Source organism: Podarcis muralis, chromosome 2, assembly GCF_964188315.1.
Source record: "Podarcis muralis chromosome 2, rPodMur119.hap1.1, whole genome shotgun sequence".
In the NCBI taxonomy this organism is placed as follows: domain Eukaryota; kingdom Metazoa; phylum Chordata; class Lepidosauria; order Squamata; family Lacertidae; genus Podarcis; species Podarcis muralis.
Window position 1 is genome coordinate 88772003 of NC_135656.1, and position 16044 is coordinate 88788046.

A 16044-nucleotide genomic window follows, 5' to 3' on the forward strand; every position below is an offset into this window, starting at 1 on the left:
ACACCACTTAAGACTGGAAACTGAACAAGGTCACTTTCACCACTCTCTGTAGAATTATAAGCAAACATAAACATTAAACAATGTTAAAGACGAGAAGACAGTCCGTATTGAATAATATATTTTGCACGCTTTATATATATATATAAAAGCACAAGCAAATATAGGGGTAGAGACTATTGAACACTTGTATTTGATGAAATTTTATGGAAATGGGGAGTTCTATGCTACTGTAGAACTCTGAAGTTCCACAGCTGTTTTCATCACCATAAAGCTCTATTCTGCAGTCTTACGGAAACCCATTTTGGTGTCTCATGAAGAACTCCCAGTTCAGCATCCCTCCCCTTTTCTGCTCCTGCAATGGTTGTAAAACTTAAATAATTTACAAGTGCCTGTCCTTCAATGGTACTCCCAAACCAGCCACCTCTGGTGGGCTGCATTGCCTTGTAATAGGGTCAAAAGAGAGTGCTTTCAAGCATATATAGATGTTTCTCATCATTGCTGAGTCACTGCTTTCCATCATCTGGGATACAGGAAATAACCTTCATGTCCAAAGGGTTCCAGGCAGCTTTGTGTGTGATTTCTGAGCACAATTCAAAGTGTCGGTGCTGACCTTTAAAGCCCTAAATGGCCTTGGCTCAGTATACCTGAAGGAGCATCTCCACCCCCATTGTTCATCCCGGACACTGAGGTCCAGTGCTGAGGGCCTTCTGGCGGTTACCACACCACGAGAAGTGAGGTTACAGGGCAGGGGGCCTTCTTGGTAGTGGCGCCCACCCTGTGGAATGCCCTTCCATCAGATGTCAAGGAAATAAACAACTATCTGACTTTTGGAAGACATCTGAAGGCAGCCCTGTTTTGGGAAGTTTTTAATGTTTGAAGTTTTATTCTGTTTTTAGTCCTCTGTTGGGAGCCGCCCAAAGTGGCTGGGAAAATAATAATAATAGCACTTCCCTATAACAGCTCCTGGCATGCTCCAGATGTCCTTGACCATTCAGCATATTGGCTGGGTCCAATGGGAGCTGGAGTCAAACAATACCACAAGGATCACAAGTTCTTCACCTGTGCCATTGCTGAGTGCAGTGCTAGATTACTTTCTGTGTACCGTATATAGGAGGCTGTGACTGGGAGGAGCTCTCCAGAGAAACTCTAGAGAGCGTCTCCCAGTCAGTGCTGAGCTAGCCAGACGGATCAATGGATCAATAGCTCAGCGTTTCCCAAAGTGGGCGGCAGGATTGCCTAAGGAGGCTCCGGAGCTGTAAATGGCTATCAAAGTAAGGTTACCAGACATCCCCATTTCCTGGGGACAGTCCCCGGATTTACAAATCAGTCCCCTGACAAAATCCATCTATTTAATAGGAAGTTGAAAAGTGTGCCTGGATTCACTGAAAAAAATCTTGTAATCTTATATCAAAGTCTTTGTAAAGCTGGTATCTCTGGATCACGTTCATCAGTTTTGTTGATTTAATGAAGCTAACTAGTTTTATTTGGATTTGGAATAAATGTGAAAATAAATTGGCGATGCTTTGAGTTGTGTTGTTATTATCTTCCCAAGTGGGAAGCCGCTATTCTGGATAATACTTCTTTTGTAGGTAGGTAGGTTTGGGGTGGGGTGGGGTGTGGGGTGGGGATCGGGAATGAGTTTACAGAACCAAGGGGGAGGGGTGGCCTGAAAAAGTTTGGGAATAACCACGGCTCTAGCTTTTCACAAGGCAAATCCCTATGTTGCCAACAAGAAATCAAGCAGAACTGGAAGACACCTCCATTCCCTTACTATCAATACAGTGGACGCTTGGGTTGCGAACGTGATCCGTGCGGGAGCTGGGAGGCACATTCGCAACCCGCAGCGTTCGCAACCCGCAGAGCGCCGCATCTGCGCACGCGCAGGTCACAATTCAGTGCTTCTGCGCATGCACGATTTAGTGTTTCTGTGCATGTGCGAGCACCAAAACCCGGAAGTAACCTATTCAGGTACTTCCGGGTTTGGCGCAGTGTGCAACCTGAAAACGCACAACCTGAAGTGTCTTTAACTGGAGGTATGACTGTAGAGCGGCTGGGGTATAAATAAATATATAATGATGATTATTATTATTATGAACACACACACACACGTCTATGTACAGTAAGCCCTTGAATACAAGACTCTTGAGTCCCCACATCTCTTCCAGATGGGAAACCAGGTGGCTGCAGGAAATTCATTCCCCAAACAGGCTCATCATCAGCCTGCCTGCTCCACTAGCGAACAGCGGTGTAGTAAGCGGAGTCAATTGCCCTCCTTTCCATAACCGCTACCGGAAACTGGTTGCTTCTGCCCCGCTACAAGGGAATTAGAATGGAGCGCGATTTGCCCCCCACCCCGCTGCTTTAAGAAAGACGGGAGTGGGAAAAGAAACTACATTACCCATGAGCCTCGGCGCCGGATACGAGTGCGTGGCGTCCCGCGCGCTCCGGAAGACGGAGAGCGCGGGTGATTCGGAGTTTGGGAGGCGAGGAAGGCGGAGTTCAGGCACCGGCGGGGAAATCATGTCTGTCCCGGCGGCTGAGTCTCCGTGGCCTCAGCCTCTCCAGGCGCTGAAAGTAAGTAAGGGGCCAGCAAGCGGCGGGGAAGAACCAGCCTGCGAGGCCGGAGGGGCCCTTATCCCTATGGCAGGCGAGTCAAGAAATGCCCAAGAGCGCTTCTGAGCATGTGCGGAGTGTCTGCCACGGAAGAGCCGTCCGCAGCCCCGTATGTTTGTGTAGGTGGGTGGAATGGTTGCTGGAGCAAAATCAAGGTTCCTCCAGTTTGGAAGTTGGGGCCTCCGGATCGCTTCTCGAAAGGCTCGCCTTGGAGGCGAAGCTTCTCAGGGGCGGCGGCAGAGGGGGCCACACTTCCAATTTAAACGGCATCTCTCTTGAAAGGTTGCTGTCTGAGGTCCTCAAATGCTCTGCCGCTCTTGGGTGGTTATGTCGGATTGTATAAGCCAAACAAGCTATAGTTTAGGGCCCCACTCTCTTGGGGCCCCCCCAAAATGTAAAGGAAGAAAAACCTGGATATACATTTCCAAAATACAAGATAAAAAACAAATAAAACCTACATACAGCAACAGTGTTTTGTGTTGGGTAGGCTCCTATGATGTAAGTAATGGGCCCTAAAATATCACTGGTTTGCTCATTTCTATATATAGGGTGCCTACATTCTGCTAAACCACTGAGCCTAGGGTTTGCTGATCGGAAGGTCGGCGGTATGAATCCCCACGACAGGATGAGCTCCTGTTGTTCAGTCCCAGCTCCTGCCAACCTAGCAGTTCGAAAGCACATCAAAGTGCAAGTAGATAAATAGGTACTGCTCCGGCAGGAAGGTAAACAGCGTTTCCGTGTGCTGCTCTGGTTCGCCAGAAGCAGCTTAGTCCTGCTGGCCACATGACTGTCTGCAGACAAACTCGGAGTTTAGCTTCACCCTGAAGCTCTATAAAACTGTACTGAAGCTGTCACAAAGGAGACTTGCACCTCACTCGTGTCTCTGTCTGTGTGAATCATTGTATGCATGCACTTTCTTTTTGTGTGTTTTGTTCATCTGCCATGATAAATGTGGAAAAGGTGGTTGCCACATCTACATTGTTTTAAAAATAATGTGTCGGGGGGGAAAAGATCTGTGTCTGTTTACACAGGGTAACTTGGTAGAATTTCTCGAAAAGGATTAAAATGGTTTCAGGCTTGGCCCCTGATAAACCGCCTGTGGGTGTTTCTATCAATAGAGAGCAGAAATCAAATAAAAAACAAAGATAGCCTTGACATTGGGGCAATATCTTTATTAGGCTAAAAGTATTGTCAAAATACTGATTTAGAATTTTTTTGAACGCTGCTTATAAGCTTGTGGGCAGTGCCTGCTTTTATTTTTGAAGTTTGTACAGTACTTAGGGTGGTCAACTAAGTTTTAATCTGTGTAGGCCTACTGAAACTAAAGGACATAACTTAGTCATGTTCATTAATTTCAATAGGACTACTCTGAGTAAAACTTAGTTGAATACCAACTTAGACAATTTTAAGCACAATAAATCATAATGATTATATTTTGTCAGTAAGTTATTATGTTGCCTCTATTATGTAATTGTGGCGGTAATTTTATCCAGCTATTCTTTCTCAGTAAATAGTTTCTCCAGATGAGAAACTTTACTTTTGAAATGCAATCTGAACTGTTCATTTTGCCAGATCTTTATAAACAAACTTTTAAAATCCCATTTCAGGAAGTGGATAACTTGTTGCGTTGTGGAATATGCTTTGACTACTTCAATATTGCAATGATCATTCCTCAGTGTTCACATAATTGTAAGTATACAAGTTATTTATTTCATTTTTGTTTCCTGTTAATGTATTGTTTTATATCAGTGCTTGGTTATTTTTGAATTTTTAAAATCCAATATGTGAGTGCTAACATACATAAACTAGAAATTTAAATCTTTAGGATAGGGTGGTATTGGGAGTCTGTAATTTACAGAAATTGATGGCAGACTTGTTGATTCACCAGGTTTCATTATAGTTCTGTTATTCTCGTCATAAGTGGCTCTTGCTGTCTGCTTTAGAATCATAGAATCATAGAGTTGGAAGAGACCACAAGGGCCATCGAGTCCAACCCCCTGCCAAGCAGGAAATAGGAGGTTCTTGGTTGCCTGCAACCTATTATGCTACAGTGCCCTGAGTGCAAGGCAACCAGTACAATACAACCTGGTGGTGTTGACCTGACCTCTAACTTGATCCTAAGCATATTTACTTGGAAGCAAGTAGCACTTATTTCTGAATAAGTGTGCTTAGTGATAAGGCCGTTGGACCATAGCTAAGGTCCAGGACTCTAAAGTTTGGGATATGCTTATTTTATTTTTTTATTTGTTTAATTCCATATCTGAGTCACTGCCCATAAAGTATCTTGATGTGACTTCAGAATTAAAAAAAAATACCCAATTTCATATATAAAAGACAATTATAATAATTAAAAAATATTAAAAACTCTTCCATATGTAAAAACGTGGATGCCAGGAGGAGGTGCAGACATCTGTCAAAGGCAGTAGTGCATTTGGGGATGGAGAGAGGGAGGCAGAGGCCATTCTCTCAGTATGAGTTCTCATGGATGGTCAGGATGTAAGTTCTCATTTGTTCTCAAGGTCCTTCACCACAAAACGTAGCACTTGCCCTGGGCCTATGGAAGACATGAAAGTCATATATGGCTGTCATAATGAAGATGGTACGGAAGCAGTCCTAGCTCAGAGCGCCTGTTACGTATGCAAAAGTTCCATGGTTCAATTTCTGGAATCTCCAGGTTGGGCTGGGAGAGAACTGTGTCTGAAATCCTGGAGAGCTACTGCCATTGAGAGTAGACAATACTCAGCTAGATGGACCAATGGTCTGACAGCTTTCTATCACAGCAAACACTAGAAATATAAGGGTCTAAACTATTTATGGAGCAAAAAGATGTGTGGGGCTGCTAAACAAAACTATTTGTGGTCCGGTCTTGTTTTAATCAATTTTAGAATAGTTGTATCATTAATTACAGTAGTATGATACAATCAAATTATTAGATACTCAAAGTGACTTGGAAATAGCAATACGTTTTTCCCACCTTAGGTCTTCTGGTTTAGCTTGTTTGCAATGTGCAGCTTGCAAGCATGACTTCCCTTTTTCTACTTTTGTTTGATGTTTATCAGAAGTAGATTTACCTTTTAAAACATGAGAGTTGCATGCTATTGACCATATGCCATGGTTAGCTGACCTGCGGTATTCAGCTGTGTTTTTTCTGCCCCTCCCCTCAATTACTCCGCTTCTGTCTTCTGCACTACCTTTTTATGTTCTCGGTTTGCATGTAGATCTTTTTGGAGCTTTGCATGAACACCTTTTTAAAAAACCCAATTCTTCAGGAAGTGTGCCGAAGTGAACATTACTAACCTTAGCTATCATGTTTCTCAATGAGCAAAATGAAGGTTTGTGGGATTTTGTGGGTGGAGGGATATGCAAAATAGTCATTTCCATTTGTTGTTAATCTTGCAATACTGATGTCAAGAGCTTTATTTACCTAATGTACAAGGCTTGCACAAGAGTGATCAACAGGTCTTGTACAAGACCTCCACATTATTATTTTAAAGCCTGCTGTAGGTACTCTGATTAGTTTCCAAGGTAATCGCTCACATTTACTTTGCAGAGATCTTGAGTGACTCACTCCTTTGTAAACCAGCATGCCTTCTGCATGCATCTATCAGAGGAAATAAGTGTTTTTCCTTTAGCATTGTGAGCAGCCAGAAACAAAATGGTTTGGTTATTCTCATGCGAGGAGCAAATGGAGGTAGGGGTGTGTCAATAAGGACCAGCCACAAAAATCTTGTTGTATGTGCCACAAGCTACTTACCTAACAATTGTGCTAATGTGCTTCCCCATCACAAGTGACTGCAGATACATGACAAGTTTACTTTCCAGATTTTCTGTGGTAAGATAGAAACTTAAATGTGTGTGGAAAGAAAAAATGACAGGCTAGCATTTTGATGATGGCAATGTCTTGTGGACAGTGCAAAAAAAGACCCTTCTGTGCATTATTAACACCAATTCCACAATAAACTTCCACCTGGGAGCACCCCTCATTCAGTAAACAACTGATCCTGAAAGCTAGCATAGTGTGAGAAAATGTAGCCGTTTACTCTATTTTCAACATTCATAACCTCATGAGCTTCTGTTAGGTCTCCTAGATGTGTTTCTCTGAACAAAGAAGTTTCTGCCTCTTTAGTATTTCTTTGTAGGAAAAATATTCACTCATGTTCTTTTCAGCTGTAGTTTCCTGTAGCTGCTGCTGCTCTTATGAAACCCTTTTTGAGATGGGATGACTGCAACTGTAGACAACATTCTGAATATGCCATAGATCTGTATAGTGGCACTGTGAAGATCATATTGTTTAGAGAGCTTCATCCACCTTTGTAAAAAAAAGTAAAAAAGGCTATAGCTAAGATTTTATTAAAACATTGCTGGCATTGTGGTATAGTTCTGACTGTGCTGAACAGCTTGGTGTCCCTTGTCCTGGTTTTCTTTCTCTGGTGTTTAATGTAGTTGGATATTCCTGTGACTGGGCTGGACAGTAGTTGGCTCTTCTGACTTGGCGATTCAGTTGAGTGCTGTAATTAGTTTTGTAGGTACAGTTCTTTAGACAGAGCAGTGTCACCGCAAATATAAATGAGGTGTAGTGCTGAAGACTGTTCTTTTGGTTCAGCTTCAGTGTTTATCTCTGAGTGTGTTCCAGCTCCTCCGGGACATTAATATTGAACATAACATCAACCAGTCCTTTCACGTTCTAAAATGTCTTGGTGCTCAAGGGATTGCCAGACAGACCAATTAAGCTGATCCATATTCATGCAGCTCCAAAGCTTCCCTTCCAGTATGGATTTTCATATATGGCATTTTGAATTATGTATCATTAATTGTGTCGACTACTTAATTGATTGACAGGGTAGATGTTGAACAGGAACTTTGTTAATGGCTCCAGTGCTTCTTAGTATTCATCATAAAAGGTGATGTAAATGGATTAGTTACTAATTTTAAACTTGCGTCAACACCAGTGCTATAGTGAACAAGGAATTTGTCACTTATTCAAAACACATCTTAATGTGGCATAGTGGTTTGATGTGAGTTCTGCAAGGCCTGGTGGCTGCTTCTTTGATTGTCTCAACTCCACATGGCCTGGAGGGTGGGAACTGACTGATTCCAGTTACATAGCCTCCTGTGCCCTAGAGAGAAGCCCCACTCAATTTGTTATGGGAAGAATTATTGGTAGTAAAGGTTTATGGGCTCTCTGATGAGACGAGGAGGAGCTCATGACGGAGGATCCCTTGAGCCTTGATGATGCCCTAGATGAGAGCTTGGATACAAGGTTGCCCAGCTGAGAGATGGGCTGTCCAGTCACTGTTTGTCAGAACTGGTGAACTTCCTTGGTATTGGATTTTCCTGTGAGCTTGTTTTTTGCTGCTCTTACGTTGATAAAGATGAACAAACTTCTAGTTTCCCCAGCCTTATTTTAATGCTGCTTCTGTGATGGAAATTAATTGGTTTAAAATGTAACCTTTTGATACTTAAAAGCCTTTTCTGCTGCAGATCCCTTTGTGATTTGGATTCATTAGTGAAAAATTGTTCAGTTGAATGTGACGCGGCAGCTAAAAAAGCCAATGCAATTCTGGGCCTCATCAATAGGAGTATAGCATCTAGATCAAGGGAAGTAATAGTGCCACTGTATTCTGCTCTGGTCAGACCTCACCTGGAGTACTGTGTCCAGTTCTGGGCACCACAGTTCAAGAAGGACACTGACAAACTGGAACGTGTCCAGAGGAGGGCAACCAAAATGGTCAAAGGCCTGGAAATGATGCCTTATGAGGAACGGCTAAGGGAGCTGGGCATGTTTAGCCTGGAGAAGAGGAGGTTAAGGGGTGATATGATAGCCATGTTCAAATATATAAAAGGATGTCACATAGAGGAGGGAGAAAGGCTGTTTTCTGCTGCTCCAGAGAAGCGGACACGGAGCAATGGATCCAAACTACAAGAAAGAAGATTCCACCTAAACATTAGGAAGAACTTCCTGACAGTAAGAGCTGTTCGACAGTGGAATTTGCTGCCAAGGAGTGTGGTGGAGTCTCCTTCTTTGGAGGTCTTTAAGCAGAGGCTTGACAACCATATGTCAGGAGTGCTCTGATGGTGTTTCCTGCTTGGCAGGGGGTTGGACTCGATGGCCCTTGTGGTCTCTTCCAACTCTATGATTCTATGATTCTATGTGGATATTTTAATTCTTGTGAAAGAAACGTTTTTCATACATTCAGGGAAGCTCTAATTGTAATATTTGTTAGCTTGCTAGTATAACTATATCATTCATTTACTGGTTGGGGCTATATATTTACTGTTCTTGTAAGCTGATTTGAGCATACTGTAATTTGGAATAAGAAGCATATAAATAAATTTGTTGATTTCAAATGGTTGGATTAAACAATGTTGTCCCTTGAGGACAAGAACTTAAAGGTTTTGTTTCCTAAAAGGAGGGGTTGCCTAAAACACTGTCTAGGATCTGGCTGAAATAAAGATGGTTTTTCCAAAGCAAAAGTATTGAGATTCGTGACAGAAGGTAGGCTATTTTTTTCTGCCACAGGCTTCTGACTGTCTAACTTAAAGAACAGGGATGAGTTTCATGTGCTAAACTGAAGAAAAAACCTAAGCTTATGCTACCATTGACCATGGGTGCCTGATGCAAAAGGTTTCCATGCCAACATGGTTTGCTGGATCTTTACCTTCAAAAACACAAGGGAATGTCAACCAACTTAACAATCCACGAAACCTTTAGAACAGCATTTGTTGGAATCCTAGAGTTGGAAGAGACCCCGAGGGTCATCTAACCCAACCCAAAGGTAATTTTGTTCTCACCTGAGCTAATGATTGCACTAGCAGAGCCCCCTGTTTTTATTTTAAATTTTTTTTAATCGAATATGTTTTTAATCAAATATTTTTTTAATTGAATATGTTTTAATTTTTTCATTTTAATGCACACATCTTGGCTGTAGTTAGAATTCTGTGTAGAAAGAACTGGTGTACATTTACTCCAAGGTGTTCACCTGTACAGGGATGTTCTGAAATGTATGGTTTGTTTATCTTAGGAAGTAGCTGGCAGGACCAAAGTATGGGGTAGCATTTCCTGTTTGCATGTGGTCCATTATTCTCCATTAGATGTATGTTATGAGCTATGAATGTGTTTCATCCTACTTGCAAGGTTGCATCGTATAGTTTCCTCTACTTTGTGAGGCTGCTCTTCTGATAAATATTTTTCACCATTAAAACGATGAGCACAAAGTTAATACGCTGAGGGAAATTGAAACCAATTATGAAATTTACAGTTACAGATGGGTAGCCGTGTTGGTCTGCCATAGTCAAAACAAAAAAAATTCCTTCCAGTAGCACCTTAAAGACCAACTAAGTTAGTTCTTGGTATGAGCTTTCGTGTGCATGCACACTTCTTCAGATACCACCCTCCTCTGAGTAATACCCCTCCCCACCTTCTCACTATATAGAAGGATCTGGCAACTTCTGTTTCAGTGTATCTGAAGAAGTGTGCATGCACACGAAAGCTCATACCAAGAACTAACTTAGTTGGTCTTTAAGGTGCTACTGGAAGGAATTTTTTATGAAATTTACACTCTAAGTTCTGCCAACTGAAAATCAAACTGCAGCACTTCTAGCGCTGCCAAGTAGCCTGGTGTTCTAATTATGTTGTGTTTGTTTTTCCTCCAGATTGTTCTCTCTGCATTCGCAAGTCCCTGTCCTACAAAACTCAGTGCCCTACATGTTGTGTGGTAAGTGTTATTTCCTGTCCTACTGTTTCTGCTGAAGCAAATGCTCTACAGTTCTACAAACTGAGAACACTTGGAGATATTGGAAAATGTTTCTAGTTCAATCAGTGCCTGATTTAGGCATTTTGGGATCTTAAATGGAACAACCTACCCCCCTTGTTCGATGTATGACTTGGATGGTGAGCAAGCCAGTAGCACAACGTATGGTAAATGCTTAACTTTCTTTCCAGCATAGTCTACTGTCACTTGTAAGAATTTGTAGAGCACAATGTGCATGCAATTAAATTACTGAGATCTTATGGGATTTCCTTGAAGTGCAAATGACTTCACCCAGAACAGACATAGGTTTGCTTTTTTCAGGGTTAAAAACTGAGATTTGAAAGCTAGGAGCTAAATGGCACCTTAAATCGAGGGTATAGGCGCAACAATGGAATGTTTAGGTGTGCTTTTTTATAACAAGAATACGAAGCTGAAAACTGCAGCTAAAATGTTATGTTCATTTTTCATAATTAACCCCCCCTAATATTCTTAAGAGGGTCTCTTCTCCAGCCTTCAGAGAGTAGCTGGAAGTGGGGAGGCTGAAAAAGGTCTTCCTTTTCTTCCACTGTGCAGTTTTAATCTGAAATCTTAGGCGCAGTACTGCGCCCAGAGCTCTGGAACTGCTCGCGCTAATGAAATTCCCTGTGGCAAAATGCACCTAAAACAATGGGAGTTTCGAACACTGGCCGTTTTACTGTTACTTATTTATACAACATTTTAAAATTTGCAAAACGTAAACTTTAGCCTAGAATTGCTCTCACCACAGCCATATAAGGTAAGACCCATTTCAGAGGAGGGCAATTGAGGCTGAGAATGACCCGCCGAAAATCTTCCATGGGTTTCTACGGCTGTGAAGCAAAGTTTTCAAGGCCTACCACTGAGTTTCCGGCCATCCAGACCTCCTAGGTTCCTAGTCATATGCTCTAATCTAGCCTCTGGCTCACAGTTGTAGCATTCTGTGTGCTTTTAATTGATGCATCCCACCATAAATCTCTCTTGTGACTGCTCAATAAAATTTATTATAAGATTAAAATTGAATGCCTAGCTAATAACTGAAGTGTACCCAAACCCTTATGGCTCATGAGATGGTGCTCAGCATTGAGGAACTGTAGCAAATCTGGGAGTAATGTTTCCTAAGTAGCAAATGAAGTCTGTATTATATATGCACAGCATGTTGGCTCTAAATCCATTGTTGGAAAAGTAAATAGCAGGGAGCCATATTTACCCTAAACCATATTGGGATTAGTTGTCGCTTCAAGCTTGTTGGACTTTAGTAGGCTTCTTAAAATGATAAGTTTCACTAAAAACTGAAGCAGAGGTTTTGATAAGCACTGGCAAAGTATGTTTGCCTCTTATTCCCTCCTCCTGAAGGTATGAATCGGACTACAAAGAATGGAAAGTTGGAAGTCTCAGCTTCCTGTCTCCCCTGACGCCTGGTGCTGGTTTTGAAGACTGCTTTGTAAATATGTCTGGAGCAAATAACTTCTTTTTGCCTTTGTATCGTCTACATCAAACAATTAGTTTTATTTCAATGGAACACAGTATGTATCAGCTTGGCACCATACAAGGCAACTAAAAGCAGAAGAAAGATAAATATCAGGCAGTTTTTATAAAAATAATAATTTATATGCCGCAAACCTTTGTGTTATCTGTATCTGTTTGTTCCACCATTAATTGAAGTTTTATCCTTTTTAAGTTCTCTCTCTAATTTCTCCTCCAACCCCTGAATGTGCCTTAATCTTAGCATCTTCAGTATATATCCTTTTGCCTTACAAAAAGCCGTTGCAGCCATAATAAAACAGTGAATTTCTGGCAATTGGAGTTAAGAGTTTATTAGTTTGCCAGTAATAGCTTTTTATAATTTGATAAAAGAAACTTACATTTATAAAACATTTCTCAGATTTTTTGGTAAAAAATGTGATTTCCCTAGCAGCTTAGATGTTTTAAGGAAAAAGGATGCATACTTGGTTTTTATGTTTTGCTTTCAACATAGCAATTTTTGTGCAGATGATTTGAGATACTGGAAATGTATGAGTGAATTAGTACCCCCTTTTTTCTTTTCTAGGCAGCTACAGAACCTGACCTGAAAAATAACAGGATATTAGATGAACTGGTAAAAACCTTCGATTATGCAAGGTACCCCACATAATTTTGTAAATTTCGGAGTGAGAATGTGGATGTTACTCAATTTCCATTTGGAAATACAGGTTATGGTGTGCTATATGCTGATGTTAAAAATCTAGACCTGTGATGATTCTGATATTGACTAACTTCTAATTTGGTCAGTGGCCATAGTAGATATTCCCATATTCTTGAAACCTTTCACTCATACATACATTTATGGAACTTTGGATGACACATTCATGTATAATTCCTGCAGTACCACAGTGGTTAGAAGCTGTTCAGAGCAACCAAAGACCGGAAGGGGGGGAGTAGGTGGGGTTAGGCCAGATGGTAAAATACATGTATTGCGTTCAGACAGTCCCAAATTCAATCCTCAGCATCTCCATTCATGAAAGACCTTTGTCTGATTGCCCAAAGCCACTGCTAGTCAGGTAGACAGTACAAGGCACATATCACAGAATTTTAGAGTTGTGAAGGCCTCCAAGGGTAATCTAGTCCAACCCCCTGCAATGCAGGAATCTCAACATAGAATCACGATATTGCTGCACCACTAGGAGGTAAATCGTTCGATCTTTCTCATTGTCCCCTCCCAAGTTATTTTTTAAAAATAATAAACAAATGATTGGGAGAATGTGGTGCTCATTGCTTTCCTAATAGCAATTTAATATTCAGAACATCAATTCCTCCAGGTTAATGGCCTGCCAAATGGCAGAAAGTTAAGGAAAGTGAAAGCCACAAATAAATGCGTTTCCTGACAGGAAATCAAGCAGGAGACATCACTTGGCAAGGAGCGAGATAAAATTGTGAAATGGTTTCAACTTTCTTCTCTTGCGCTTGATAGGCCTCAGGCACCCTGTTGGCTTTGAAAGGAATATAAACTAGGGCTGACCTGGAACGCACTTCGTTTACATGAACATCACTGCCTTCAAAGTCATCTCCTGAGGGTAGTTTTTTTCAGGGTAGGGCTCAAGAGAGGAAGTGAACCCTCAGCATATAGTATGGTGGTCAGCACCCTCCCTATACCAGTCATTTTTTGTGACAGTAGTTCATTGTGACCACCATGTTCTGGTTCTAACGAGTAGCAATAATGGCATCAATAAATATCATAGTCAATAATGGCAATATTTGAGTCTTTCCAAGGAAGACTAGGGAACACAGGAGTTGTTTCGGGAGTCATTCAAGAAGGTGGATGCACAAGAATGACAATGAAACCTACATAAGACAACTGGCAAGAGTACTACATGCTGAAAAGTGACTGTTAGGTAATTTTTAAAAAACAAAAAATTGTGTGGCAGCGAGCACTCTGTAAGAGAATGGCTGTTGATTCCATTGTAAATTACAACAAGAATTGCTTTTCTTAACCAGAAGCTGTTAATAATTGGATATTTCCTGCCGTTTGGGTGTCTGAACTGTGTTACTATCGACTGCTTTGCCTTTTTGCTCCCCCAGTGTAATTTCTTTACTTGGATGACTCAGAGTTCTGTACCTCAGGGGTTCCGCTAAACTTCCAACCTTTCTGTGTGGAGCAAATTGTGTTTTAAAAATGTAGGCAAGGTTGTAGAAAATGTATTGATTCAAGAAAAAAATCCTGAGTCCCGACTTGTTTTTGGCTACCCAGCCCCTCTTCAAGGGAATATCTTGGTGTGTGTGGAATCTTTCATCAAATAAGCGCCTTGCCAAGAGAATGCAATGAAATGGAGCAATTCCTACATATATTATGGGTTTTTTAAAGTTTTTTTTAAAGGAGGTTATTCTTTGAAATGTGGCTCATACCATGTGATAATAAAGATTGCTATTTCCATACCCCCACCACCAAGGATCTGTCCCTGAAGAATGTTCATATCCCTCAAAAGGAGTTGCAACTCAGAATATTTTCTTGCTTGACTTGACAGCTTTTATAGCAGAGGTGAGGTAACTTGCTGGACTACAACTCCCATCATCCCTGAACATTGTCTGTGCTGACTGGGGCTGATAGGAGTTGGAGTCCAACAACAATAGGAGGGCCGTGTTTCTCGATCTCTGCTCTGTGGCCTACTTTGTGTTGGTTTTTAGTGCCATCACTATCTCTCATTACTTTAAAAAAAACATGCTTTGGCTTTTCCTTTGGGTTTTTCAGCTCTGCGATTTCCCTCTCTTTTGAACACGTAACACTTATTTATATATATTTAATGAAGTCATGTAACAAGTCTCCACATTCTAGGAGGCAGGTTACTATGGTTCTTTTCACTAACTCCTCTTGAGATATCTCGGATCTCTGAATGTTAAGGGTTAGTTTTGGTATGACAAGTTGTAGCTTGTGGAGGAAACAGAGGACAGCAAACCATGAAATGAAGACTTTTTAGTGGCACATGAAAAGATGAGAAAAGCCACTATCCATATAAACCTCAAGAAGTTGTGCTCTGGTTTTGAAACCAGACTGTCTTTTATGAAAGGGAGCCAACCTGTAAAACATAACCACATTATTATTATTATTATTATTATTATTATTATTATTATTATTATTATTATTATTATTATTATATATTTTGCTTTAAACTCTTACTGCCATTCCCACATGTCAGTGGAAGGGCAAGAAGGACCGTCAGAGCAATAAGCCACACTTAAAAAACCCAAAACAACTCTGAAAAAGTTGTAATATGATAACATAGGTTGATCTGTTGTCCTCTGGAACACTAGTTAGGAAACTTTGGAATGTTCCTGAATTCTCAAAATGTAGAAGTTTATTACTGTAATAGCATTGCCCAGGTAAGGTACCTGTTCTTTTTATTTTGAACTTCCTTGATCCTACACAGCTATCTTTCTTGAGTATTGAGGGCTCTGGGTTAAAATGGAGATCAGCAGAGGACTTATTGTCCGGGGTGGTGGTGGTGGGTATAACTGTTAAACCAGGGTGGGGAACGTCTTTTCTCACAATGGCTGCATTCCTTTGGGGCTAAGCCCAGGGGTCTGCAGACTTTTTCACCAGGGGGCCGGTCCACTATCCCTTAGACATTGTGGAGGGCCGGACTATATTTTGAAAAAATAAATAAATGAATGAATTCCTATGCCCCACAAATAACACAGAGATGCATTTTAAATAAAAGGACACATTCTACTCATGTAAAAATATGCTGATTCCTGGACCGTCCGTGGGCCCTATTTAGAAGGTGATTGGGCCAGATCCGGCCCCCGGGCCTTAGTTTGCCTACCCATAGGCTAAGCTGTCATGTCCGACTTGCTGCTGGTGGATGGTGTCCCAGCCAGAAGCAAACAGCAACCCTTAAAACACTCACTCATTCTGTCCCTCTTTCACTTCACCTTGGCATCTGATAATGGCAAAAATACCCCTCCCCAAATTCTTACAAAGGAGCTCAAAGAAGAAATAAACCCTCGAGGCTTGTGGTCTCTACTCAAACTTGAGGAATAAAAAAACAGCAGCAGCAGCAGCAACCCAGCTGTTAAATGAATTGGACAGATGCCACAAAATATGAAAATTGTGGGAATTAAACCATTTCCCTGAAGGTGTTGATTTTTTTTTTACTTGCTGTATCACTGAAACCTCTTCTCTATTTCATGG

At 41.2% G+C, this 16044-nt stretch overlaps 1 protein-coding gene across 3 annotated transcripts in view; it reads left to right on the plus strand.

The window, feature by feature from the left end:
* The first annotated feature begins 2434 nt into the window (after positions 1–2434).
* RAD18 (RAD18 E3 ubiquitin protein ligase) overlaps positions 2435–16044 on the plus strand; it is a 131703-nt gene continuing 118093 nt past the window's right edge. For all 3 annotated transcript variants that reach the window (XM_028719320.2, XM_028719318.2, XM_028719319.2), the window contains exons 1-4: positions 2435–2574; positions 4221–4302; positions 10267–10328; positions 12430–12500. In XM_028719320.2, the coding sequence (XP_028575153.2) occupies positions 2521–2574; positions 4221–4302; positions 10267–10328; positions 12430–12500 (269 nt within the window). In that variant the 5' untranslated portion in view covers positions 2435–2520. The remainder of the gene's footprint in view (positions 2575–4220; positions 4303–10266; positions 10329–12429; positions 12501–16044) is intronic.